The following is a 25,947-nucleotide window of genomic DNA, read 5'->3' on the forward strand; positions in this document are numbered from 1 at the left end:
GATCATGGGAACCCCTGGGACACTGCCCTGGCACCTCACCAGCAGCCAGTTGGAGAACTGTGCACAAGTTGATCACATACTCTGGGACTCCTCTCCCTCACCTGGCCTTTAAAACTCCTTTCCTGAAACCCACGGGGGAGTTCGGGTGTTTGGAGTACTAGCTGTCCTGGACTCCTTGCTTGGCACCTGCAATAAACCCTGTCCTTTCCTTCCCTACAACCCAGGGTCAGTAGAACGGCTTTACTGCCCGTGAGCAAGGGGACCCAAGTTTGGTCCGGTAGCAAGGTAAGTGTTCTGGAGATTGCAATCTTGGGAAGGTAGAAGGAACACAGAAAGCCAGAAGCCTCAAGCAGTAGGAGAAGCAAGGCATCTTAAGGGAATAGGAGTACAAACACCATATTTTTCAAGTGCATGTACGTATACTCACTTATAAATTACATACAAGTGGGTATATGTGCACATGCGCACGTGCATGCAAACACACATGTTAAAGACAGGCTGACAGTGAGACGATCTGCCACAGCGATAATGCTTAGAAGACCACCAGGCAATCTACTCCGAGGGATCACAGAATCGCGTTCACCGTGATCTCTAAATACTGTGAAGCGCAGAAGGGCATAGTCCTTAACCAGAGGCTCGGGGTCACAGGAAAGAGGATGAAGAAGGGGGGAGGGGGAGCTGATAGTGTCAAGGCTCCAGGCGGTAAAAATTCAAGAAAGACCAAGGACAGTCCTTGAGAAACTCAGCTGAGGCCCTCTGGAGGGGTAGGCGCGGTTACTGTCTATGGGACGTCAACCCCAGGGCGCCCTCTGGCGGACGGCGGCGGCTGTAGCCAGCGTGGACCCGCGCACGCACAGAGCAGAGGATCGTCCTTTCTCTGGTTTGAAGAACTCACGAGCCCCTTCCCTCCCCCACCTCCAGCTCCTGGTAAATACGCAGGACTACACCCCGGACTCCCAGACCCAGGAGAGTCAGGATTGTTACGAGAACCACAAAGAGATTTCACTCTCCTCCCGGTCAGTCATTCCCACTAGTCAGTTTTTTCTTTCTAGAGATGTGTCCCTACCTTTCTGATCCAGGGGTAAGGATACCCCTTATCCTTGGGAATTAGGACAAGTGAGCCATGGAAGGCTGCTCTATTCATTCACAGACATGTGTGAGCCCAGGAGGCACTGGGCACCGTGTTAGATGTAAAGTACTTGCTACAGTCCAGGCTGTGTTCTAACACTGAGGGGTACTGACCCATCGAGCTGTCACAGCAGCCCCGGGAGACAGGTGATGCTTTACTGGCAGGGCAGCTGAAGCACAGAGGGGCCACACAGCCTGCGAGTGCTCCTAGCAGGACTTGAACCCAGGGTGCCTGGCTTCAGAGTCTACACTGCTAATCACCGCACTGCGCTGCCCTGGATACAAGCGTATGGCAATAGGCCTCACCCACGGAGAATTACACAGTCTAGTGGGTGTACTCCCAGAGCTCATTACCCTTTCAAAGTAGGGGCCCCAAGTCCCAGCTCCCCCTGCCCTGTCTTCGCTTCAGCACAGAGGATGAAAGTTTTTGGAAACCAAGGCCAGTGCCACTGAAAATAAACCCGTGTTTCCCCTTCAGCCCTCACCTTAGAACGGGCCAGTCCCTGCCCTAAAATGCTAATTAGACCGTCTTCTCCAGTGATGGGCTAACAAACCTTCAAGAGACAATTGCTTCAGGCTGATTCATTCAATCCAAGAAAAGTGTGTGCAAATGAAGTCACACTCTCCTGTGAGTTGCACCATAATGACAAGGAGGGAATTTATAACTTTCTTAAAAAGGAGTCTCAGAAGACCAACATATTTGGTCAAAAAGTAAGAGATTCGCCAGGAGAACTCAATGCACAAGGCCCGCAGGTAACACGCACCGGATTTCAGCATTAGCTATTTCTGATGTGGCAGTTAAATCCATAACAGCCTTGGTCCTCTGTGACCTGAGTCTGATCATCAGTTCCCCGCAGGGGATTAGTGACCCAAAATGAGAACAAATCAACTGAAGGAGAGAAACATAAACCATAAAATTGGGCTGTTGACAGAGATCCTGCTTCCCAGGGTTCAGCTGCCAGATTGCAGGTGATGGAAACTGGCCCTGCGGGTGGACGCAATGCTGAGGCCCACGCTGGCCAGGCAGTAACACACACTCAAGTGTCAGGGCGCCAAGCATCCCTAAGGTACCTGGTGACCCCATGCCGGTAGACAGCTGGGGACCTGCCTCCCCTTATAGGCTGAGCAGAGCAGGCTGGGGCCAGCTAGACTCAGGCGGCCGGATACCAGGACTGGTCTCCAAGGCAGGCGGGGATTTAGTCCCTCATACGATGCAACTTATGTCTCCCTCACCCTGGTGAACAGGACTTGCTATCCCATCACAGGAGACTAAGCAAAGGACTAAGGTCTCTTGGGCTTTTCCTCCTTGATAGATATATAGATATAGGTATATGTATAGATACAGGTATAGATATAGGTATAGGTATCCATATACTTAGATAATTTTGTATATTCCTGGGTGAGAGAACTCACTTGGCCTTGTGTTTAAGTGCCGGGCTTTGGAGTCAGACAGATGTGAGCTTACATCCTTGTTAGTTACTGAACCTGGGACGTGTCAGTCTCTCTGAGCTTTTTTGCTTATCAGTAAAGTTGGGATCATGATGCCAGTCCACAGCATTGTGAGGATTCACTGGAATAATGTATATTATTCTGCAGCTATTAACTGTTAGGAAATTCACATTTAGGTGTGACTTGTGAGGTCTGTGTTTGCCAAGAAAGGTGAAAGCGTGTCGTGACAACCCAAGCAAACCCGGACTAGTACAATTTCTGAGCTGGAAGAGATTTGGGAGCTCACCTGAGCTGGGGACTGGGCTGAAAGGAGGAAGAGGTGAGGAACTAGGGAATTCCCAAGACACTTTTCATCTGCACTGATTCATTCCCTCCAAAACCTTTCCTGAGTCTCTCCTATGTACAAGGGGCCACGTCAGATAGTCTCCTTGCCCCAAACATTGTTAGAGGCTGGGGCAGCGGGGGAGATGAGGCGCGAGCCCACCTCGTGATCAGCCCCGAGAGCAGCTCTAAGGACAAGCGCGTGTCTGCCTGGAGGGTCGTTCATGAAGGGGCGACCTCGCTACGTCACCTTCCCTAGGAGGTTGCCCAGTCCAGCTGCCTGTCTCTCCTGTCCTTAAACATCCTCAAGGCAAGGAATTCCACTGCTGCCCTTGTCACCAATTCTGCGTTTTAAAACCATGACAGGAATAAGGACCTACTGTATAGCACAGGGAACTCTACTGAACACTCTGTAATGACCTATATGGGAACAGAATCTAAAAAAGAGTGGACAGATGTACAGCAGAAACTAACACAACATTGTAAATCAACTATACTCCAATAAAAGTTAATTTAAAAATAAAATAAAATAAAACCAAACCACGATAGACAATTCTTTTTGATGTCTCCGGAAACATCTTGTTCTGTAGTTTCAATCTGGCCCCTCTGGTCTGTCCTCAGAGAGGATGGAGGGCATCTGGGCACCATCTTCTGCATCACAACCCTTTAGGGGGTTGGAGACAGTTAAGAAGTTCCTCCAGAGCTCCAGACACAATTGCCCATCATGGACCGACAGAGGTAACAGGACACAGACACGTTCCTTCATTTTCACGCAAACAAGTTTCTGCCAAATTTAGTGACATGGAAGACAGTGCAATTGCCTTTGGCCAAGGACAAGCTGTTGGATGTAGGCAGGGGCAAGGTGGCTAGTGATTTTCTCCCAAAGACAATAAATAGACTAGGATGCACCCTGGGACCACGTCATCGCTATTAAAACCCACAGAAGTTCATTCTACAACTGCAGTTTTAGGGGGCAAGGGAAGTCTGCTCCCCACCCAGATGGCCACCTCCTTAGGGAGAGGCAAGTGGCAAAATGAGGAATAAAGAGAGAAATCAATGTTATGTTTTAATTTGATCCTAAATAATTTGAGGTGGTACTAGCAGTTTTTTTTTTTTAAATCCATTTACTACCTCCTAAATCCTTCCTTCAGAAAGACCATTTCACAGACACACAATATTCCATCTTATGTATGTACTGAAATATATTTTTCATTCTCCTATTTTGACCAGGTATGTTGTTTCTAATTACAGGCAGACCTAGAGAAACTGTGGGCCTGGTTCCAGACCATAGCAATAAAGTGAACATCTCAATAAAGTGAGTCACGTGAACTTTTGTCTTCTCAGTGCATGTGATAGTTGTATTTATCCAACACAGTAGTCTATTAACTGTGCGATAGCATTATGTCTAGAAAAACCCATATATATACTTTAATTAAAAAATACCATATTGCTAAAAAAGGCTAACCATTATGTAAGCCTTCAGTGACTTGTAGCCTTTTTGCAACAGTAACATCAAAGATCACCATAACAAATATAATAGCAATGAAAAAGTCTAAAATATTGTGAGAATTACCAAAATGTGACACAGAGACACGAAGTGAGCTAAATGCGGTTGGAAAAATGCGCCGACAGACTTGCTCGACACAGGGTGGCCGCAAACCTTCAATTTGTAAAAACACATCTGCGAAGTGCGGTAAAATGAGGTGTGCTTGTATTTGGTCTTAAAAGATAATGTTACGATGATCATCTTTTTATATCAAAAATAATGTCACAGAGAAGAATGTAAAGGCCTTTATTTAGGCTCGAACACGATCACCACTATGGATTCTATTCAGCTGGCTTTCCAGCAATTTCTAGAAGAAAAGAAAGCCTTGGGACCTTTTGGTTGCTCACAAGGGCAGTATTTCCCAACCGTTCAACCAGCATGGTGCTCAGGTCAGGGAGACATTAGATCCACTGTGCTCCGTGCTGGGCACATTAAATCGGAAACAGTATCTGCTCCAGACGCCACCCTTCCCAAGCCACATGGACAAGCATCTAGAAGAGTTCAGAGAGCAGCTAAGACCCGGAGCAGAAAGACCCCGAGCTCACCTCCTCTCACGAGCACACCAACAATGCGACTATCTACAGAACCACCAGAACCACCATCCATGAAAAAGACCCGAAGGGTTCAGGAAAATCCAATCACTGTCAGATGAGTATCGGCTGAAAGACGTGAGAGACTTAACCCTGAAGAAGAAGACCGAAGCTATGAGATCACAGATTTCAAATATAAGGAAGAGCGTTTGGGGGAAGAAGAATTAGAATTGCTCTGATGCCTGAAAGCTATAGGAGGCAGATTTCAAAAGATGTGGCCCTAGAACAGTTAAAAGTGAGAGAGCGAGCGCGCTGGCGGCCCCTCGTGGATTTGGAGTTTGCCTTCTCCCCACGGAGGACCATGAGAACAGAAGAGCTGGGTGAAATCAGAAAAGGCCTGAGAGCGAGGCAGCTGGTCCTCCTGTGCCCTTGCACGCTGGCATTCTTCACGATGCCTCCCCACCGCCTGTCACTTCCCACCGCCAGTCACTTCCTACGCTCGCCTTGGGGGAGCTCGTTTGCTTCCGTGGCTCAGACAGCGACTAATCCAAACATGACCTCCAAACCTCTATCCCTGGTCCTGATCTTCCCCTCGAGCTCCATTAGCACCCAGAGAAGAGTCTTTTAAACTGCAATGGATCAAGGTCAGACTTCATTATCTTCCTGTCTGCATCAGTCGGGACTCTCGTTTGCAAGTGTCAGAAACCCAATAGTAACTACCTACGGCAAAGAGGGCAATTTATTGGCTCGTGTTAATCAAACCGGAGGACAGGCAGGGATGAAACTAGTTTCAGGGATGCCTGGCACCAGAGGCTGGAAGGCCACCGGAACTTTCTTCCTTCCGTCTCTCACGTCTACTTCTCTCCATGTGTTAGGTTTTTTTTTTTTTTTTTTTTTCTCCTACTGAAGATGAGCTTTCTCCCAATATTAGAGACACAACCATTAGCATCTCTAGGTTTGGAACTTGACAGATTCAGCATCAGGAAAAAAAAGGCCCTTACCCTTAGTGACAAGTCAAAATTCAGAATTATCACGGAAGGTGTCAGATTAGGTCATATGCCCATAGGTTGGTCAAACACTCTGGACAGTGGAGAAAATAAGACAATATGGTTGAACTAGCTTGTATCTGGTATCCACCCTGAGAACAATCATTATAGCCAAGGAGATGCCTTTTGTATTAAAATGTTTTTATTATTTTTAAATTAAAAAGGTAGCTCTTGTTAAGGCTCACTTATTCAAGCTGGGTCAGGAGAGAACAGGTGCGCCCAGGTGTGTCTGCTGTTCCCAGGAGATGGGAACAGCACCAGGTAAATAAAACGGGAATGTCCACCACGCTCTCCAGTAGTTTTAATAGCTGAAACTTCACATTACCAAAACTCCCTAGTTCCTTTTTTTTTCTCTAGGAAATGAGAGTGAATTAAAGGCTAATGAGTGGGTGAATTTGGTTTCATTATTTCCATCCAAAATACTTTATTCAAGTTCGCCAAATGCTATTGTAACAACCATTGCCCCATATTGCCATACACTTTTGAAGCTTCTTCACTGTCCTATTAGTCCGAACGGTAAACAGACTTTCATCTTCCCTGGGCTCCAAAGTGCACCCTGCGCTACTGACAAGTGAATGGACAATGTACCTGTGGAGCTGGCTACATGCTAAACAAGGCAAATGCCTGTTTTTCAGTCCTGAGTCTTTTCCCTAGATTAGCAGGTTTCAGCCGCAAAGATTCCAGACAGTTGTGCTGTGTAAATTGTCATTACAATTAAGAGCATTTAGTTTTGAGTGATCTAACTTTGCATACGCATTAGAATTTATTCAGAATGACCCCCCATGTCATTCCCCTGCAATTTGCTTTCTCACATAGAAGACGAAGGCATGAAGTCAGCCAGCCAGCTCCTGCGAAGCCATTGCACTCCCTCTGCTCTAGGTGGGGACTTAGCACCCAGAGTTGTGCCAGTTACCTTATGCTTCACAGCCCCAGACATTTGGGGTAATTCCTCGAAATCTAGATTCCCTATGAGGATGCTCCCTGCCTGTGGATGTCATCTAACCTGCATGGCAGCAGGGAACACCCCCAGTTGGTATCATTCCTCTTATTACAATGGACCAGACTCTCAAAGGTCACCTGGCAAGAGCGTCCACTTTCTCTCAAACACCTCTGGCTAGGGACTTCCCTGGTGGTCCAGTGGGTAAGATTTTGCACTCCCAGTGCAGGGGGCCTGGGTTTGATCCCTGGTCAGGGAACTAGATTCTGCATGCCGCAACGAAGATCCCACGTGCCGCGACTAAGACCCGGTTCAGCAAAAATAAATAAAAATAAAATAAAAGAGCTACAAGGACATATTGTACAGCACTGGTAATATAGCCAATATTTAAAAAAAAAAAAAAAAAAACCTCTGGCTCCACTGAAATACCCTCAGTCTCTGCTACTTCATCCTTTAGTATACTTTGCTTATTATTTAGTGTTCTGTCTACCCTCCTTTTTATGGTCCAAGTCTGATGCTAAACTGGGAGAACTGGGAACATAAATTGCTTTGCAGGAGTGACCTTGTTTTTATTTTTGGCGGCTCTGAGAGACTGAGAGCTGTGGATCACAGAAGACAAGAGCTAGAATGGGCCTTAGACCACCCCCTCATGTTACAGAGGTGGAGCTGAGGCCCAGGGGGAGGAAGTGACTTGCCAAGGTTGGGGAAGAGCCAAGATGAGATGCAAGTTAACGCAGGTCACTGTGAAGCCAACGAATATACATGCTCATATTAAGACAATGAGCTAGATTCTGCCGGAAGAAACGAGAAGCAAAATTACAACTGGCCCTGAGGACCTGGCAGTCGCTGATGGCAGGTCCTTAACGCAGGCCACGGTAATCCAGGAAGAGCCACGGCATTAGGTGCTATTGCCACTGTTGATGATGAAAATGTGCGAAGACCTCTCAACAGAGAGTCCTCAGGCTGGAAGGAACTCTTATCAACAACCTGCTCCACCCCCAGCCCACCAGGCTGTCTGGAAGCCGGGGGATGGAATCTCGGTCACAGATGGATTCTTATTCGTGCCGCTTGGCCTGTCCGTGCCTGGTTTTCCTCTCCTGCATCTTGTGCTCTTAACGCTCCTTGAGAGACGAAGGCCTGTGCTGAGATCTGACACTAGCTCTCCACTGTCACTTTTCCCAGGCCTCTGGGCCTTCACCCTGGCCTGACAGATGCCCTCCTCTGGGAAGAGCTCAGCCAGGGATAAAACTGTATCTAAGTGTGGAGCAGCCAGTGTTCATCAGACACTGTACCAAGCGCTTTCATAGCCCAGTCTCGGGTGATTCTCACAGCAGCGTTAAAAGACAAGGGACAGCAGCTCAGAGAAGCTGGGCGACTTCTCCCAGCCCACGTGGCTAGAAAGTGGCTAAGCTGCGTCTGTAACACGCAGTGGTCTGACTCTGAAACTTATGTTTTTCATTACATCACATTGCTTTGCAAACAGAAAATGCTAAACCCAGGACACACATAGTTTTTAAACGTTGACCTTGTAATACATATAGTTTTTAAATGGAGGATATCAGAGCCCAGAGCAGGCAGCTATAGCCACATTACAACGAAGTTACAGTAAAAGACGGATCGCTGGCCCCATGATCACAAAGCCTGTGGCTGGGACCTCTGCCAGCTCTGAGACTGACACATGACCCGGGAGTCAGCTTTTCCTGTCCTCGCAGCAGTGACAAATGACTACCTGACCCCACCTCAGTTTCACAGGAACGGTATGAAATTTTACCTTTAAAAAATCTGCAGTGTACCAAGTTCAATTCCTCGGACTTTGAGAAAGTATTTCAGAAATGTGTGTTGATATGTCATAGATTCCAATTTTAAGCTAAGTTTATGGCCCAACTTCTGGACACACATTTGGTAAAGAGCACAGATATGCAGTGTTCCGAGGTGGTGACTTTACAATTGTAAGAAGGTGAGTCTCTTATCTGTGCCAAGGAGGGTGGTGAAACCCTGGGGCTCCATAACTTAATGATGACACAGGGCATCCCCGGAGGCAGCCTCATGGGGAGATGAGGAGGTAGAGAGTAGGCAAGAGAGAAGTTACAGGATTCGAGATTGTGAGTTTACTTTATTTGATGCCTGAAGAGGGGAGGTTTGAAGGGTATCTTTGTATTTACGGACTCAGAGAGTATCCCCAAATTATCTGCTGGATGACATAAAATTTCACATGAGAAAAGGAAAGAAAATAGGATTCAAGGATTCAATGATAGTACGTAAAGAGGTTATCTGAGAAGCGCTTTCCGACAGGCCAGATTCTAAAACATTTGAAGAGGTTACTGTTGGAAAGGGGCCTGCTTTTCCCAGCAGTTAGTACAAAAGGGATGAATACAGACCCAGATGGACTTGACCAGGGATGGCGCCACCTCGTGGCAGAGGAGACCAGGTACCTTCTGGAGGGGCCTTCCACCCTGTTCTCTGAGGTTTCGTCACAGGAGCTCAGTTCCTGACTTTGCGGCTTGGGCTCTGGGGTGAGATGCTGCCCTCTAGTGCCCTGCTGCTCCACCCTCAACAGCATCTCACTGCCCAGATGCCAGTCTAATTAGGAACCCCCAGCATCGTGGTGTCGGTCCTCCACCCAGACAGAATCGCCCTACATAGCAAAGCCATTCAGAAAACATTAAGTTGTTTGTTGAATTAAAATATCCTTCTGAGAAAACTATGAGAGGAGTCAGTCCAGCGTTGGGATGTGAGGATGTCGAGTTCCCTTACACGTCCTGAGTGTGGACCGCACAGGGGTGCAGCGGGGAACACGCAGGACACCCGGTCTGGGTATCTTTATTGGGCAGACACAGTCCGAGGGGTGCAAGGTACGGGGAGGGGTGGCAGGTCTAAACTTCACGCTGAGTTTCTAGCCCCGCCTCGTGGGTGCAGGGCTTGGACGTTTGGGAGTTCCAGACAGGATGGAGAATTTCTTGGTGGGCAAGTTGAAGAAGGCATTTCAACTAGCAAAATGGAGTGACACAGACAGTCTTTAAATCTCCCTTATGCCTGACTCTGAGTTCCTTGAAGGAAGGCAGGGTTTTCACCACTGTATCCTACCTGACACAGTGCCTGGTACCTAGGCCAGATAGATACTCAGCTAGTGCTTTGTTGAATGAATGAATATATTCACTTACAATTTCCCTGGGAGAAGAAAACTAGTCCAAATAAATAGTTCATTAATAGGTTGAGAGAGAAAAAGAGAACAGCCCCTGACACTTAGAACCTCGCCTGGCAACTGCACTGCCATGTTATTCTCCCATTGCTCATAAACTCACGGAATGCCAACCTTGGGCAAGGTTACAAGGAGACTATGACCAAATGAGACACAGCAAGGCCACCTCATAATTTTGTCTAAGCACAGACAAAAATAAGGTCAGTGTGCCACCCACAGAACACCAAACACCCATCCCTCAGCCACACAAGGGCTGCTGCTGCTTTACAAATTGCAGCCTATCCACAGGCTTGTCTCTCCCTCCTGCAGATAAGACCTAATCGTAGACCTGCCTGTCTGCTTCCTGGCAGCCTCCCATCTAGGGCAAAGCCCCATTTCCTTAGATGTTCCCCGAATCCTCAATAAGCTCTTTCTAAGCCCCTCTTCCTGGGACACTCCACCGCTCCTGGTCTGGACTCTCACTCACTACAACCCTGCTTGTTTAGCTCCAGGGCTGCTTCTGCGAGTGTCTGGCCGAAGGGCATTGACCAGGTAAATGTTAAGGAGAAACAAAAAGAACCCCAGTGCAGCGTGGATCCTGTAAGGATCCCAGGGTTGTGAGAGTTGTGTTCGTTACAGAACACTTCCTGAAAGGGGAAGGGTCTTATATATTAACACCCGATGATATTTCCCTAGGCGTTATCCTAAGCACTTCACAGACGTCATTTCATCATGCAAGGTAGCACTATTATTATCCCTATTGACACATGAGGAGGTGAAGTAACCTCCCCAGGGTCAGACAGCTGGCAAGTGGTGGCGCTAGGGTTCAACTAGGTCCTCTGACTCCAGAGCCCAAGCCTCAGATAAACAGGACTCTGAAGGTAGGAGGTATGTAGCGTGTGTTCTGGGAGGGCGGGAGGGGGCAGACAGGCAGGCATGAGCAAAGGCCCGGGGGCAGGAAGTAACAACTCTGCCTAACGCGCATCTGGACATTTAGTAAGTTGAGTAAAAATCTTCGCAAGCCCCGCTGCTGTCCCCAGGTAACCCCAGCGCTGGCCGGGCTCCCTGAAGGCCGGCTCCCAGGGCCAGGGCCAGTGCAGGCATTAGGGCAACACTTTCTGGTTCTTTAAGTGGCTTTGATCCTGTCACCTTCACTTTAATGATAAAAAGTGCTCCACGGGCCTCCACCCACACCTCGTCCCTCATCTCCCGGAGCCTGGTAGGGTAGCTGGGTGTGGCCAGAATCCAGAATCCACCTAACTAACGCCCACCCCTCTTTTGGGTCTCCACATCCAGATGTCACTCCTTAGGGAAGCCTCCTCTGACGCCCGGGACAGGTTACATCTCTTTGTCACAGGCTCCCGAGTGGCCTCAGCTTCCCTTTTGGCGGCTCTTGTGACAGTTCAGGATGTGTCCTCCTGCTGGACGGTAAGTCCCGCAAGGGCAGGGCTGTGTTGGCTCGGTCACTGCCGGGCACACCCCGGGAACTCAGAGTCGTGAACTCAAGGGGGAACAGACTGAGTGGCGGGAGATTTGGGGAGAACCAGGTCAATCCCTTTCCCTTCCCATCCCAACGCTTGCCTCCTGGGCCTCAGTCAGGTCAGGTGTTGCCTAGAGAAATCCACCCACGGGCTTTTCTTCTAACAGGAGTCCGGTCAGTCCTTCACAAACTTCACCTTCTGAGAAGTGACCTTCCCCCTCTGGTGAGTTATCCAAGGTGACACGGAGCCAAAGAGCAAAGCCAGAAAGAAAACTCAGATCGGCACTCTCAAGATGGGGCTTGATATGTATACGTACAGCTGATTCCCTTTGTTACACAGCAGAAACCAACACACCATTGTAAAGCCATTATACTCCAGTAAAGATGTTAAAAAATAAAAGGTGGGGCTTGATTTTTTTTTTGGCTGCATGGCTTGCAGGAGTTTAGTTCCCAGACCAGGGATCAAACCCGTGCCCCTTGCAGTAGAAGCGTGGAGTCTTAACCACTGGACTGCCAGGGAAGTTCCTTGATCTTTTTCTTAAAGGAATAAAGAGGAGGAACTGGGCCGGAATACTGATTCTCTCAGAATGCCATCGAGTGTGGACTTAGAATGCCTGCAGCTTCCACGTGTGCCCCGAGGAGATACCAAAGTGTAAGGAGCCTCTCAGGACAAGGTATTTCTTAAACAGGAACAGGAAAACACAAGAAGCACCATCTGGATTTATGGCTAAGATTGCAGAGATGATCTGGATTCAATTCTGGACTGTGACTCCCCTGAGCTGGCTTAAATAGTGAGATGAGAGCCGGAATCAGCCTGCTGTGCAGCGTCTCCATAGAAGGTACAGCAAAGCTAAAAGGCTGCAGGGAACACAAATGTCTTTGGCAAGGCCCTATGCTCCGTTCTCACAAGAAACCAGTGCTAATTTCTTAGATCCACAGCCACACAGGGAGAAAGTTCAAATAAAAGCCAAGTTCATAGCCTGCAGGGCTGAGGAACAAAAGCCAGGAAATTAGAGTTGAGAAAACGCATTACATAATCTTACAGCAGGAGGCTGAGCTGAGTCACAGCAAGGAAGGAGCCGGCAGGTGTCAGGAATAAGCAAGACACCTTCTAACCTGGGATGGATGGAGCCCAGGGCAGCAGAGGAGCGGGGGCGGGGGAAGAGAGGGACCAAACCAGCTCCCCAGCTAGCTCCCAGCCTGGAGTCTGGGAAAACATGAGAAGAAAACTACTCCTGCGGAATAGTGAAGGTTAATGATGAGCTATGAACACCTTTCCGAGACGTTTGGGCTCACCTCTCCCTTATAGATCACTCTCACTGACCAGGCAGCCCCCGAGAACCAGGTACCTCATATTTCTTTAAAACGTTCCTTTCTTCCGTCAGCGGCGCCCAAGCATCATGATCCGATTATTCACAGGGAGTGAGGCAGGGCGGCTTGTTTCACCAAACCTCTTCCTGCATTTAGTGCAAAGGGGTAAAATGAAGCAAAATCACTTTGCTAAAGCTTCTGATCAAAAATTATGTTTGCCAAGGTTTTTGTTTTTCTTTTCCTTGCTATCTTTTCATTACCTTTCCTTTTTCTCTTTACAAGTACAGAATGTATACTTTCATCTAGAAGTGGACTGTTTTACGCAAAATAAAATGTTTGTTGAACAATAAATAAAACCTCCTTCCCTGGGGCCAGAGGGCAGTCTGGGACAGAAGCACGAGCAGGACCGCTCACTATTAAGACTGTTTTTAGCTCTGCTCCTGGTGACCCGGGAGGTGACCTCAAACACCTGGATGGCCTAGGCACAATTCTGTAAAGGTGTCACTTTTCTACATCATCAAAGCTCAGGTGAATTTTCATCATAATGAATCTCAATAATAGTCCGGCATTTAGACAGACTGGGACACGGTTTTAGCGAACGGAAATCTTGACTGTTTCCATGGGTAGATAAGCCTTAGTCATTCTGCTTTGCATTTCTCGCAGCTCTACAATTAAGGTATCTTTGATACCTTCCTTTTTGGCCAACAGAAGCTTAAATGATTAAGTGAAATGTCTAACGTACTTCAAAAGGACATACCGGGAGTGGCTGGAGGTTGGTGGACTCAGGTAGCTTGCTCTTCGGGTGACGGCCGACACTCTCCAGAATGCTCCTCTGTGCCAGAAGCCACTGAGAGCAAAGGCGCCAGGCCTTGGTCTATTTCAGAATTTTCAGTTGCACGGAGTAAATGCTGTTCCCCACGGGTTATATGCTTAGCTAGTGCTCGTGATGATTCAAATTGAGAGCAAGGGTCTTCCCCCACCTGCAAGTTGGTTACATAAGAGTTACAGGAAACCACCACCTCTGGAGTCCATTAAGTTTGAGTTGAAAACTTAAATAACGCAAGGTGGAGATGAGACACAGGAATCATGGCACACACAGACCTCCAGGACCTGCTACGGAAAGCTTTAATCACTCCACGTAGAAACAATACATTCATACATCCAACATGGCTCCCAAGTCTTGACCACCCTCACGGGAACAGTCTATTGTATTTTGTATTTGGCATTAATACAAAACCTTCCTGTTCGTTACCGCCAAGATTTAGGAGACTGTTTCTTATAAACACAGTTTTTTTTCACCCTGAGGCTGATATTACCAAAGTGGAAAAGAAGAGTTACTATCAGCTGGAGTGTATTTAATGCAGAATTTTAAAAATCATTTATTCATGACTCTGGAATGTTTCTCTCCCCACTCCCACCCCCAACACTATGTGAGGACAAGAGAAAAGATGGCAAACGGCGGTGTCTGGTCTGATTACACTGATGATACGATTCTCAACTCGATCTACTGATGAAAACAAAGAGAACACTAACATTGATGAACTCAACACTATCACGTTTAAAAAAGGTCATCACGATCAGCCCTTTCTTATAAAAGGGGAGTTGGAGTAGGGTCTCAGACATGAATAACAGCACAGTTGTTACTCACAGTGTCTATCGCAGGGCACTCTGCCTACTAGAGACGAGCCAGCTAGCGAAGTGCAGAGTTCACACCGGTTGCCTTGCAAGTTTCAACCTTGGGCTCTTAGTCTCCTGTAGATCAGATCGGCACGTGTCCAAAGGAGTAACAACCCCCAAAGCTACAACAGTTATCCCATTCAAGTGATACAAGAGGCAATCATGTTAAGTTGGAAAAAAAAAAAAAGGTAGCCGTGTTGAAGTGCAGACCATTTTGACATCATTTTGTATGCAAATAACAAGTAAGCAGAAGAAAGAGCTTTTCAGAATCTGACTCCCTGATGTCTCTAAGGTCCTCTTTTGGGAGCGAGTCCGGAGCAGCGGTGTGCCACCTCCCACAAGGCAGCCTGGTGACTTTCCCGCCTTTATTTCCCTGATGACCTCGGCGTGTTTCTAAGATGTGTCCTTTCCAAACACTAACAGCGCTTCATCGAAACCGGCTGTTAGTCTGCACATCAGAATTGGGAAGCGTTTGTTGTCACTTGACTGCAAAGCATTGGACATGCAACTTCCTGAGCACTAGGTACTCCCTGCGCACGACTTACTTTCGGCTGCACAATCACGTGTACTCTGGGCTACGACGAGGATCTGGGGGTATGTGGCAGCTGAAGAATTACACACCTAATCATGCTCCCTACTCCTTATTTGCATTATTCCTAGATGCCTTCCCAGTTCAAGTGAGGGAACGAGCGTCCCAGGCATAGACATTTACTGGATTTTTCTTGAGAAGTTAAATTACGTTCACTACCTTTCAGCCCAAACGGAGTGAAGATGATGGAGAGGGAATTTAGTATTAAACTGAGTTAGAAAAAGGTTTCTCAGAAAAGATACCAGTGTTCTTTTTTTTTTCAGGTAGAATCATAGAAAATCAAGGTTGGAAAAACACTTAACAGTCGTATGGCCAATTCCCCCACCTGACACCCAAACTCCTGTGTGACACCTCTGCCTTGTTGCTGTCCAGCCTCTGCTAGAATAGCTTGAGGGGCTGTTCCAACATCACTCAGCCCTCCTTAAAACAGAAGAGCCAAACAGATGCAGCAGGTAAGCAAACTTCCACTGGGCGCGATTATGCATTATACCTAACTTTTCAAGAGAGTTAGCAGATTGTCAACTGCTGCTCAAAAGAGTAACCCAGCTTTGTTCCAAGCATCCCAGGCTTTCTGCAGACGATTCAAAATGGGGAGATACGATTTAGAAGTGTGGATTTTATAAATCCTTGCTGAATAGCTGTGGGGGGGGGGGCGGCAGATAAAAAAAATCTCTTAGAAGTAATCATTGTAGGGACCCCAAAACAAAGGGAAAGTATGTGTTTTAAATAATAAATAAAAGTTTCATTCTGAAGATGCAATAAAAGCCTTGTGCAGTAAGTCTTGGTACAAGAATTCAGGAGCGCTGGGGGATGACGCGCGGGCTGATTACAGTCAGTTCAGCAGAAGAGGAGGAGAAGGGCTAGGCCGAGTGTGCAGCCTGCCGCCCGAAGGCACCGGGAGCAGGGCGCCCTGTCCTGATCCTCCCCTTCTGGCTTGTCTGGCAGCACTGCCAACGATTCTCTTGTTTCTATTTCCCTCAAGGTACTCAGGCTGCTTCAAGGTTTTGAATTCCACCCCTCTTCGGAAGACTAACAAGGCAACACGTAGATCGGTGCACCATCATCTCAGAATTCGTTTACAAAGGCTCAGTTCCTCTGAAGGGACACCTTTATGCCTGTATTTTTATTTTTTGAACATACATATGAATCAGTCTATTTGAGCTGAAAACATTTACCCTGAAGACACGGATGTAAACGTTAAAGATGGAGGGACTCAGCTGATTGCGTTCTGAGCGCTGTCTTTCACCCCAGGTGTTAAAACAGCAATGGTATCGATCTGTAACAAAGATGAGTAATGGACAAAAACAAACAACAAACCAACCCTAAAGTCAGTATGTCTTTTTATAGGGCGGCCCCTTTCTTTCATATCTGTTTCAAAACGATCAAATAATTAACATTGAGCAGCTAGGTGACCGGCAAGCAGATCTCCCTGCGAAAAATAAAACTTCTTCGACCATGGAAGCTTGGAAATGAAATCAATGAAAGTCTATCAAGTACTCGGGGTAGATCTGGTTGGCGTCGAACACCACGAAGACCCTGGGATTCCAGGTGTCATCCACACAGCTGTCATACAAATTCACGTAGCTCCCGTCTTTGGAAGGAGGGCGCACGTATTTGGAGTCTCCGTTTATGTAATCTCCAATCAGCACTCGGGCAAGAAACATAGATTTGTACGTTCTAAACAGATGCTGCTGTTGCAGGGTTACGCCGTGAATCTGGAATGTGTTTCCGTGCTTTACGTCATCTTTGCAGAAGCGGCTGGCATAAGCAGCATCTCGAGCAAAATAGGTTCCTTAAACAAAAAGGAGCCCGAAGAGCCAAGATTACTCCAAGGAGTGTATGAAACACAAGCAAAAAAACACTGTGATTGTTAGCGGGGGGAGACACACAGAATTGTGTAACAGGAATAGACATGGAATTTCCTCGCCGGTAGGTTTTAAAGAAAAGAACAGAAATCCGTCTGTTATGGACAGCTGTGATGCAGGCTGCCACTGGGATAGATCTGTCAGTACAGACCAGAGTCCCCACCACCACCACCAGCCCCGTCCCCACCAAAACGTAGCAACCAGACTTGTGTTTTCAAAAAGAGCCTCATAAAGAAATCCAGTACGTAAGATGGATACGAATGGTTTCTGTGATCACAAGTGACAGGACCTGCCTTGTCACTGCTCGGACCTCCCTCCCACTTCTGTTTCCTTCCACCCTTTCCCCATCCACCACCCACCCATCCAAGCAGCCACTGCAGAGCACAGTGAAGCCAAGGGTCTGCAGAGATGATTTCAAACCCCAAGACACCACATTTCTGTGCTACCGGGTAACTGTTCAATAATACTTCTGGAGCTGAGAGAACCCCATATCCAGGAAAAGATTTCTGGAGAGTGTGATCCTATTCACACCTGAACGTTCCAGAAGGACAAGCTCACTTGTCCGCTGCCTAAAGAGGAAACCTCCACGAAGAATCCGACTCTTCCAAAGGGGTAGGCCTAGGAGGCTGACATCATGAAGGGAATACTTACCCTAAAACATTTCGGGAATGAACTGCAAAGTCTCCTATTACCCAAATCCGACGGGACTTAATGTAACACCTTTCTGATCCTCTTACAGTTAAATAAATGGGATGGCCTTTAAAGTCGTTATTTTAAAAATTAATTTACTCTTAAAAATGTAGCACCTCATGGGCTTCCCTGGTGGCGCAGTGGTTGAGAGTCCGCCTGCCGATGCAGGGGACACGGGTTCGTGCCCCGGTCTGGGAGGATCCCACATGCCGCGGAGTGGCTGGGCCCGTGAGCCATGGCCGCTGAGCCTGCGCGTCCGGAGCCTGTGCTCCGCAACGGGAGAGGCCGCAGCAGTGAGAGGCCCGCGTACCACAAAAAAAAAAAAAAAAGAAGAAAAAAATGTAGCACCTCCTGATCCTGAGTGGTAGCCAGTTCTCTTGCTGGAGGAAAGGTACAAAATAAGGACCAAGCAAAGAAATGTCCACCCCTTACCTTTTCCCCTCCCCTCTCTCCTTAATTTGCTTGAGTAGTGAGCACAAACTGGAGAACTTAGACTTTCACAACATTAGAAAAAAGGCGAGGATTTCCCCCATGCTCATTAATATTCCTACCTATCATTTTTTTAAAAACAAAACAAACAAAAAAATAGACCTACGTACAATGTACACATTAATTGATTTATTTTATAGTGCTCTGTGTACTTGACATAAAACAGTTCACTGTATGGGTTTATCCATGGAAAGGACTTATGCATGGAAAGTAAACGTCATAATGCAAAAATCAGCTAATCTGGACATGATGCCCCACCTGAATGACTGGGACTTGGAGGGTTATCTAATCTGGTAGAGGTGTAAAAAGTCTTCCTTCCATCTTGCACACGCAGGAAGTGGCTTTTCGGTGTCTCAGAAACTCTGAGGGTGTGCCAGGAACCCAGTACAGTAACTTTTAACTTAGTGACTCTCAAGCCCCTGAGATACAAACAGTCAATCCTCTCTCAGGAGAGGAGATTCTCTTCTAGCGCTCCAACTGGATTCTGATAGTTACCTTTTCCAAAGAGAGCACCGTGTATACCATTGATTCTCCAATCAAAGTTATGAATGCAAATTGCTTCCACAAATTCACTGCTGGTGCCATGAAACAGCATCTGTTCATTAATCTGGGGCACGCCTCTTTTTTTCTTGAGCTGAGCCTTTTTCCTGAAAACACAATACACAGACACAAAACACACAGACATCTACCATAAGTGGCATTATTAATTTTCTCAATAGAAAGGGTAAAACAGAACACAGTTCTTTAACATACATCATAAGTGGACAAATAGCTCTGGAAAAAAAAAATAATCTCAAATGATCTTGGACACATAAATCATCTCATCAAAAATTATTAGTTAATATTGACACTGAATGTTGAAAATTATACCAAAAACTATAGATATCCCAGACAATGCCCCATCATAGTAAAGTGACTGATCGCCTAAACCAGCCAAGCTTTACAGATGCCTAAAAATGACACTACAAACAGTAAATAATACATAGTTCACAGAGTCTTTAAACAGTGAATTCCTTGAGCACGGACCATGCCTTAATCTTTTTATCCCCACAGTAGGACATGTTGGTTAAACTGAACGGAACTTTGCATCTTAGGGCTGGAAGGGACATGAAGCCATCCAGTTCAAACCTCTTGCCAATGGACAATCCTCTTCCAACACATAAAATGCTATTCGATGTAGGACTTATTGTAATAGTAAAAAAACAAACAAACTGAAAACAGCCTAAAATTCTTTCACAGCAAAATGAATAATTATATATTTATACATGAAAGTTAAAATAATGAACTAGATCTATAAGTATTAACATAGATACCTCTTGAAAAATAATGTTTAATATAAAAAGAATGATGCAAAAAGAGACCTCTATCTCAAAATAATAATGCATATTGTAGCGGTATACAAACATAGGTAGTAACAAATATAAAAACATGGATAAGAAGGTATCACAGCAACTTGAGGGCGAAAGACGAGGAGAGGATGGGGATGGGGGAAACACTCCACCTTGATCTCTAATGCTGTGTATCTTAAAAAAAAAAAAAAACCCAGACACAAAGATGAAGAAAATGTCACAAATATTAAAATGTCAAATCTGATTGGTAGGTACATGGGTGTCTGTAAACTGTTGGCTGCATTTTCATTTAAACATATTTCATTCAAAAGATGTCTTAAAGATGAAAAAGAACCCTCCCCCGTTAGCTCTGCAATGAGAGCTGCCGCGCCCCCAGCGCTCCCCGCCCTGCACAGCGGCCAACCTACTGGCCATAAGCTGTAATCGTGAGAAAGTCACCCCCCGACGGTGAACCAGAACCTGCCTCCCTGGTCCTTCTACTGTCGTCTCAGTTATTCCCTTCTGAACACAGAACAACCAAACACTTAACACAAAACAACTCCAAGTATCCAGGAATAACTCTGGACACTGATAGGTTTCCTTCCCCAGGTGAACAGACGCCACTGTCTCAACTATTCCTCCCATGGCATAGCTTCTAGGCCTTTCTCCACCCTGGACAGCCTTTAGTGGGCAGGAATCTGCTGGACACCTTCTAGTCCGAAAACGCCGGGAAGAAACAGAAACAGGGCCTAGATGTCGTGGGACGGCGCCCAGCTGAGCTCGCTCTGCACCATGCTACCGATGGAAGCTTGCAGTCAGTTAAAGCTGCTGGCGCTTTCCCAAAGCAGGCTTCTCTCCGCTCTCCAGATTTGTGCAACTGATTTCTAAATCTCATGCAATAGGTTTATTTCAATTAAGCTTTATCTTGATATAGTAATTTTAAAAGTACAGAATTTATAAAGAGCAGGCAGCTTAGGGACTGTTCGGGGTTGGGGGGAAGGACGCTTGCCCTTAAATGATGAGAGAATGGAAATGCACATGGTCCTTCTCAGAGCCCTCTGGCAGCATGTATCAAAATTCAAATGCATACGCTTTCATCTACTGGAGACAGTCTTCTCAGACCATTAAGCATGACGTTAGGAGGATGTGCATTAAACAAACATTTATTTCAGAAAAAGCCAGCATGTTTTCACAAAGAACAAATTATGCCAACTTTCTTTTTAGACCTTTATGTACTGTCTGCCTTGTTTTTTTTACAATGCACATTTGCTGCTTTTCTAACTAAGAAAAAAATCTTTTTAAGAGAAGATAATCACATTTGTTTAGACTCACTGTTTCAATCTTCCAAGGTCTTTCTGACTCCTGATTAATTCACCCTACAAGTAAGCTTCCCCTTCTAGTTTTGAACCTTCCACAGCGTGATAAGCACGTCTCCTACATTTTCATCCACATTCCTGACAGAGATGTGAAGGGCTCAAGAGGAAAGCATGCATGCCATTCAAGTTACTCTTTGATAAGACTTTTAACCAGATGTTACTTTTTCCCTTTGTATGGTCACCCGGCACCCAGCTCTCCATCTCGCCTCCATCGTAAGGACCTTTCTCAACCACTCGTAGAAATCAAGCTACACTGTCTAAGGGGCTTATCCACCTACCACTACGGCAGTCCTCTTGGTTAGTGGAGCATCAGTGAATTCATTCGGGTTTTTCCTAAGTAAACATGTCTTTAACATACGTCCTTCAAATATTAAGCTTCACGGTCTGTAATGACTAGAATCCACGCTATCATCAGGATATTCACTCAGCACTACTTTTCAGGTGCAGATTAGAATGAACTTTGGTTTGAAAATTCACTCGAGTCTCTCTTAGATAAGATAAATGAAGTGGTGGTTAGTGAAAGAGCCGGAAGTGTGGGCACTGAAACTCTGCTCAGTCACTGGATGGGTACAGCGTCTATGGGATGGGGTGATCACAGCTCTGCACCCGCCATCGTGTGCACGGTTTACTTTAGTGCCCATCGCCAAGGCACCCAGGACATGCGGAGACTCACACTATGACCTTGATCTAGAAAGGCTAACGTTGGGTTCCAGGGCCTCTTGGGCTCCAGTTAAACCTTCAGGGAAAGTCACAGATTGAAACCAAACTAGGTTCTCCACCACCCTGCCCACCTTTGCCCAACCCCACACTCATCTCTGAACTTACTGAAAATGCTGTTGCACCCACTTCTCAAAGATGTCTTAAAAGTACCCTCCCCCCCAGGGACTAGGGTGCCAACCGGGCCAGGCTGGGTGTGCCCCACGTTCCAAATGCAGCAGGAAGAGCTTCGCGCTCTGGACTGAAATAGGTTCGTCCAGTTTAGACCAGCGGTTCTCCCTCCTGGCTGAACACCAGAATCACTTGTAGACCTTTTTAAAGATAAAACTGTCAGAACGCAGAGGCTCTGATTCAGTGGCTCTGGGATGGGTGACAGATGCCCATACAGGTTAAAGAGCTTCCCCAGGTGATTTTGACAGGCAGCCAGGATGGAGAACCTCGCACCTAAATCAGCATTCTTAACAAAGCAGCAGCCTTCCCTGCTCTTATTTCCTGCTGCCTTATCCTTCCCAACCCTGGACCAATCCAACCGTCTCCCATCACTGCTTTAGAATCGGGAGGCTGGAATCAATCAAACAACATCGCCATGGTTCCCACCCCATATCCGCACGTTCCCACGTCAGCTCAGCCCTCGACACTGATGGAGACCCCATGGTTCCCAGGTTAGCTCTTTCTCCCCTCCGTGTTCCACAGTGGCTGTTTCCTCTCTCTGCTTTTCCTCTCTCTCCCTCACATCCCCCTCCCTAGCACCTCATTCTCTGCAGGAGACCTCACTGCTTCCTTCCCCAAGGAAACAAAGTATCAGGGAGAACTCCCTGACCTACCTCATCTCTGATCCCCTCCCCATCCTCATCTGTATATCTAACTGGACCACTCTGTCTCTCTCCTTCTGACCCGCGTTCTCTGAATCCCACCCCATTACCCCTCCCTCTCTCTGCTGTCTGGGCCTCTCACTGCTGCGGCCTCTCCCATTGCGGAGCACAGGCTCCGGATGCGCAGGCTCAGCGGCCGTGGCTCACGGGCCCAGCTGCTCCGCGGCATGTGGGATCTTCCCGGACCAGGGCATGAACCCACGTCCCCTGCATCGGCAGGCGGACTCTCAACCACTGCGCCACCAGGGAAGCCCTCTGCTGTCTTTTAAACTCTCCCTCTGCATAGGTCCTTTCCTATAATAATGTAAATATCCTCAGGTCTCTCCCATCTTTAAATTCGAAAAACAAAACCAAGCACGCGTCCCACGCCCACATCACCATCTTCTCACGTCTCTCACTCTTCACTGCCGAGCGCCTTGAAACAGTTGTCAACGTTTGCTGTACACACAGTATAGCATCTACCAACGGTGCTCTCGCCTAGGGTACCAAGGACATTTTATTGCAAAATCCAAAGGACATTTTCAACATTCATCTTTCTTGGCATCTCTGCCGTATGTGACCCTGAGGATGACACATACTTGTGTCACCCACGTTCTTCCTTTGGCTCCTGTGACTCCACATTCTATGGGTTTTCTTCCACTTTATGTGGTTACTTCTCAGTCTCCTCCCTGAGCTTTCTCGTGCTCTGTTCATCCCTTTCAGAGTTTGGTCCTTACCCCCTTCTTTTCCTAATCGACATAAAATACCTGGTCATCTTATCAATTCCTTTGGCTTCTATGACCCCACACTTTCCAGTAACTCCAAAACCTTTATCTCTGTCTACACTGCTCTCTTGAGCTCCCAACCCATGTATCAACTGCTAACCCCGCCCCGTCCTCCCCAGACCAAAACCCGTTCCTACACATTTCCCTCAGTCAATGAGAACAAATAAGTCTGAATCCCTGGAGCTATCTTTCCCATCTCCCCCACCTCCCCTAATGTGCGTGTCCCCATCACGCACATTAAATCGAGTACCAGGCAATATCATTCTACATCTTTAATATCTCAGAACAGTCCTCTTCACTGCAGTGGTACCGAGAGCACCTTGCCTCAGGCCATCCAGTGTGTCACATTTGTAACGACTGAAACAATTTCCTAAGTTGGTTGGTCACCCTTCTGTGATCCTTTTAAACCAGTTTCTCAGCCTCAGCGCTGCTGACTGTTTTGGGCTGGGGAGCTCTTTGTTGTGTGGCCTGTCTTGTGCCTCGCAGGATGTGTCGCATCCCTGCCCTCCACCCCGCAGATGCAGTGGTAGCCCCCGCCTCCTACCCCACGACAATCAAAAACAGCTCCAGGCGTTGCCAAACGCCCCTGGTGGGCAAAATCACCCCTGAGAACCACCGCTTTAAACGCCTTCTCCACAGTGCAGCCTGATAAATCATTTCTCTAAAATGCACATCAGCTCCATCACTCTCTTGCTTGAAGTCCTGCAATGGCTTTCCACTATCCCAGGGAAAAGACCCAAACCCCTTAGTTTGCTTACAAGGCCCCGCGTGGCCTGGCCTGTGCCAACCCTCTGACCCAGACGCCAGGTCAGTCCAACTCATAAGGCTGATGGAGAAAATCACACGACCACCCAGTGGGTCTCCCACAAACCCCTGCATGCTCTACCTCCTGAGTCCTTTTCTAGCATCTTCTCTCGCCATCCATCCTATCTTCTGTCCTATTTGAAATCCTCTCAATGTTCTACATTCCCTCTTGTCATCGATCTCTGGCCCGTGCTGCTGCTCCCGATGCCTGGGGTGCCCTCCCCTCTCCTCCTGCATCCAGCCTAGATGACACTGGCTTAGGAAGTGCTCCGTGACATCCCACACACAACCTACTTCTGTCCAAGCTCTGGTCCTGTGCACTCTTACATCCCGAGTGCCTAGAACGGTGCCTGGCACAAAACTGGTTCTGGAACATGTTTCTGGAAGAAGGGAGGAAAGAAGGAAGGCCTGGACAACATGCAAACTGACATCTATCTGCTGGACTCATGTGGGCTTCCCGCCTGTACAGTGAGTCACAGGTTACGTGACAATGGGGTGGATGAGTTTATTTTCGTCCTTCAGGCAGAGATCAGAATGACAGGCTGTCCTTAAAATGCGACTCAGTATTTTCTGCTGTCATGGCAGGTGGCAGGTTCATTTCCCATCACAGATTTCTATAGGCCGACCTCACATAACATCATGAATGGCATCTACAGAGTAAAAACATCTCCACTGAGGTTCTTAGTATATGATGTGTTGGCGATTCGCTGGAACATTTCTACCACTAGGAATTAATTGAGGTCTCAAATTACGAGGAAGACTGACAGGAATTCCACCTCAGAGGCCCGATTAAGAAGAAGGAATTACGTCTTCATCAGAACATTTTAGGAAAACTTACTTTATTCACTGAGAGAATAAGATCAAAGAAGACGGAGGCTTCCATCCTCCATTACCCCCTGAATAAAACCTAAACTCAGGGCTTCCCTGGTGGCGCAGTGGTTGAGAATCTGCCTGCCAATGCAGGGGACACGGGTTCGAGCCCTGGTCTGGGAAGATCCCACATGCCACGGAGCAACTAAGCCCGTGCACCACAGCTACTGAGCCTGCGCGTCTGGAGCCTGTGCTCTGCAACAAGAGAAGGCCGCGACAGTGAGAGGCCCGTGCACCGCGATGAAGAGTGGCCCCCGCTCGCCGCAACTAGAGAAAGCCCTCGCACAGAAACGAAGACCCAACACAGCCCAAAATAAATTTAAACAAACAAACAAACAAACAAAAAAACCTAAACTCAGTTAAACTCAGTATTGTCAGAAATAAAAGTGGGCTGGGCCCAAAGACTCAAAATTACAAAGAATACAAGCTGAAAACCCTTATTTTATAATATAAACTATTATGAGAATAAAACCTGGAGTTTACTCAGGCTGTAGGAACTGACCTACCAGAAGCATCAAAGAATTCCGCATATTATCACCAAACAAAAGTCAGCCTGATTTTCAAGTATATGAGAATGAAATGAGTTAAGGCCTGGGATTTGCTTTAAAATACTTCAGCAACAACAATAACATAGCAAAAGAGGAGATAGATTATGATGGTAAATCGAGATAAATGTTAAATCAGGATGATGGATACACAGGGTTCATGACATTAGACTCTATTATTTGAAATTTTCCTGACTAAAGGTTAAATGCTTGTATTAAAAAATATTAGAAATCAAACCTTGAACACAGATTTAATAAAAGTATTTCAGAAAATCACTTATTTTAAGTAATGCTTATTACTGTTATTACATTATATTATAATGTTATTCAAAAAACTACAGCACAATGTGTTCATGTGGACAATACCTGTTAAGTTTCTTGTAATGGGCTTTATTTTTAGGTTAAGGGCCCACCAAGCAATCCAATGGGTCATTT

General features: G+C 46.8%; 1 protein-coding gene and 1 long non-coding RNA gene across 6 annotated transcripts in view; one reads left to right on the forward strand and one right to left on the reverse strand.

Moving 5' to 3' along the window:
* Nucleotides 1–236: 236 nt before the first annotated feature.
* LOC132433423 (uncharacterized) lies at nt 237–15,627 on the forward strand. Its single transcript, XR_009521137.1, has 4 exons — nt 237–285; nt 922–1,016; nt 4,150–4,213; nt 15,456–15,627. It is a non-coding gene; the product is annotated as an uncharacterized lncRNA (long non-coding RNA).
* Nucleotides 15,627–25,947, reverse strand: part of PARP11 (poly(ADP-ribose) polymerase family member 11) — a 34,764-nt gene continuing 24,443 nt past the window's right edge. For 4 of the 5 annotated variants that reach the window (XM_069541174.1, XM_060024135.1, XM_060024136.1 and 1 more), the window contains 2 exons: nt 18,732–18,883; nt 15,627–16,984 (listed from right to left, as the gene is read on the reverse strand). In XM_069541174.1, the coding sequence (XP_069397275.1) occupies nt 16,668–16,984; nt 18,732–18,883 (469 nt within the window). In that variant the 3' untranslated portion in view covers nt 15,627–16,667. The remainder of the gene's footprint in view (nt 16,985–18,731; nt 18,884–25,947) is intronic. The other variant, XR_011246652.1, reaches the window with a different exon arrangement.

Source organism: Delphinus delphis, chromosome 11 (genome assembly GCF_949987515.2).
Source record: "Delphinus delphis chromosome 11, mDelDel1.2, whole genome shotgun sequence".
Lineage (NCBI taxonomy): Eukaryota > Metazoa > Chordata > Mammalia > Artiodactyla > Delphinidae > Delphinus > Delphinus delphis.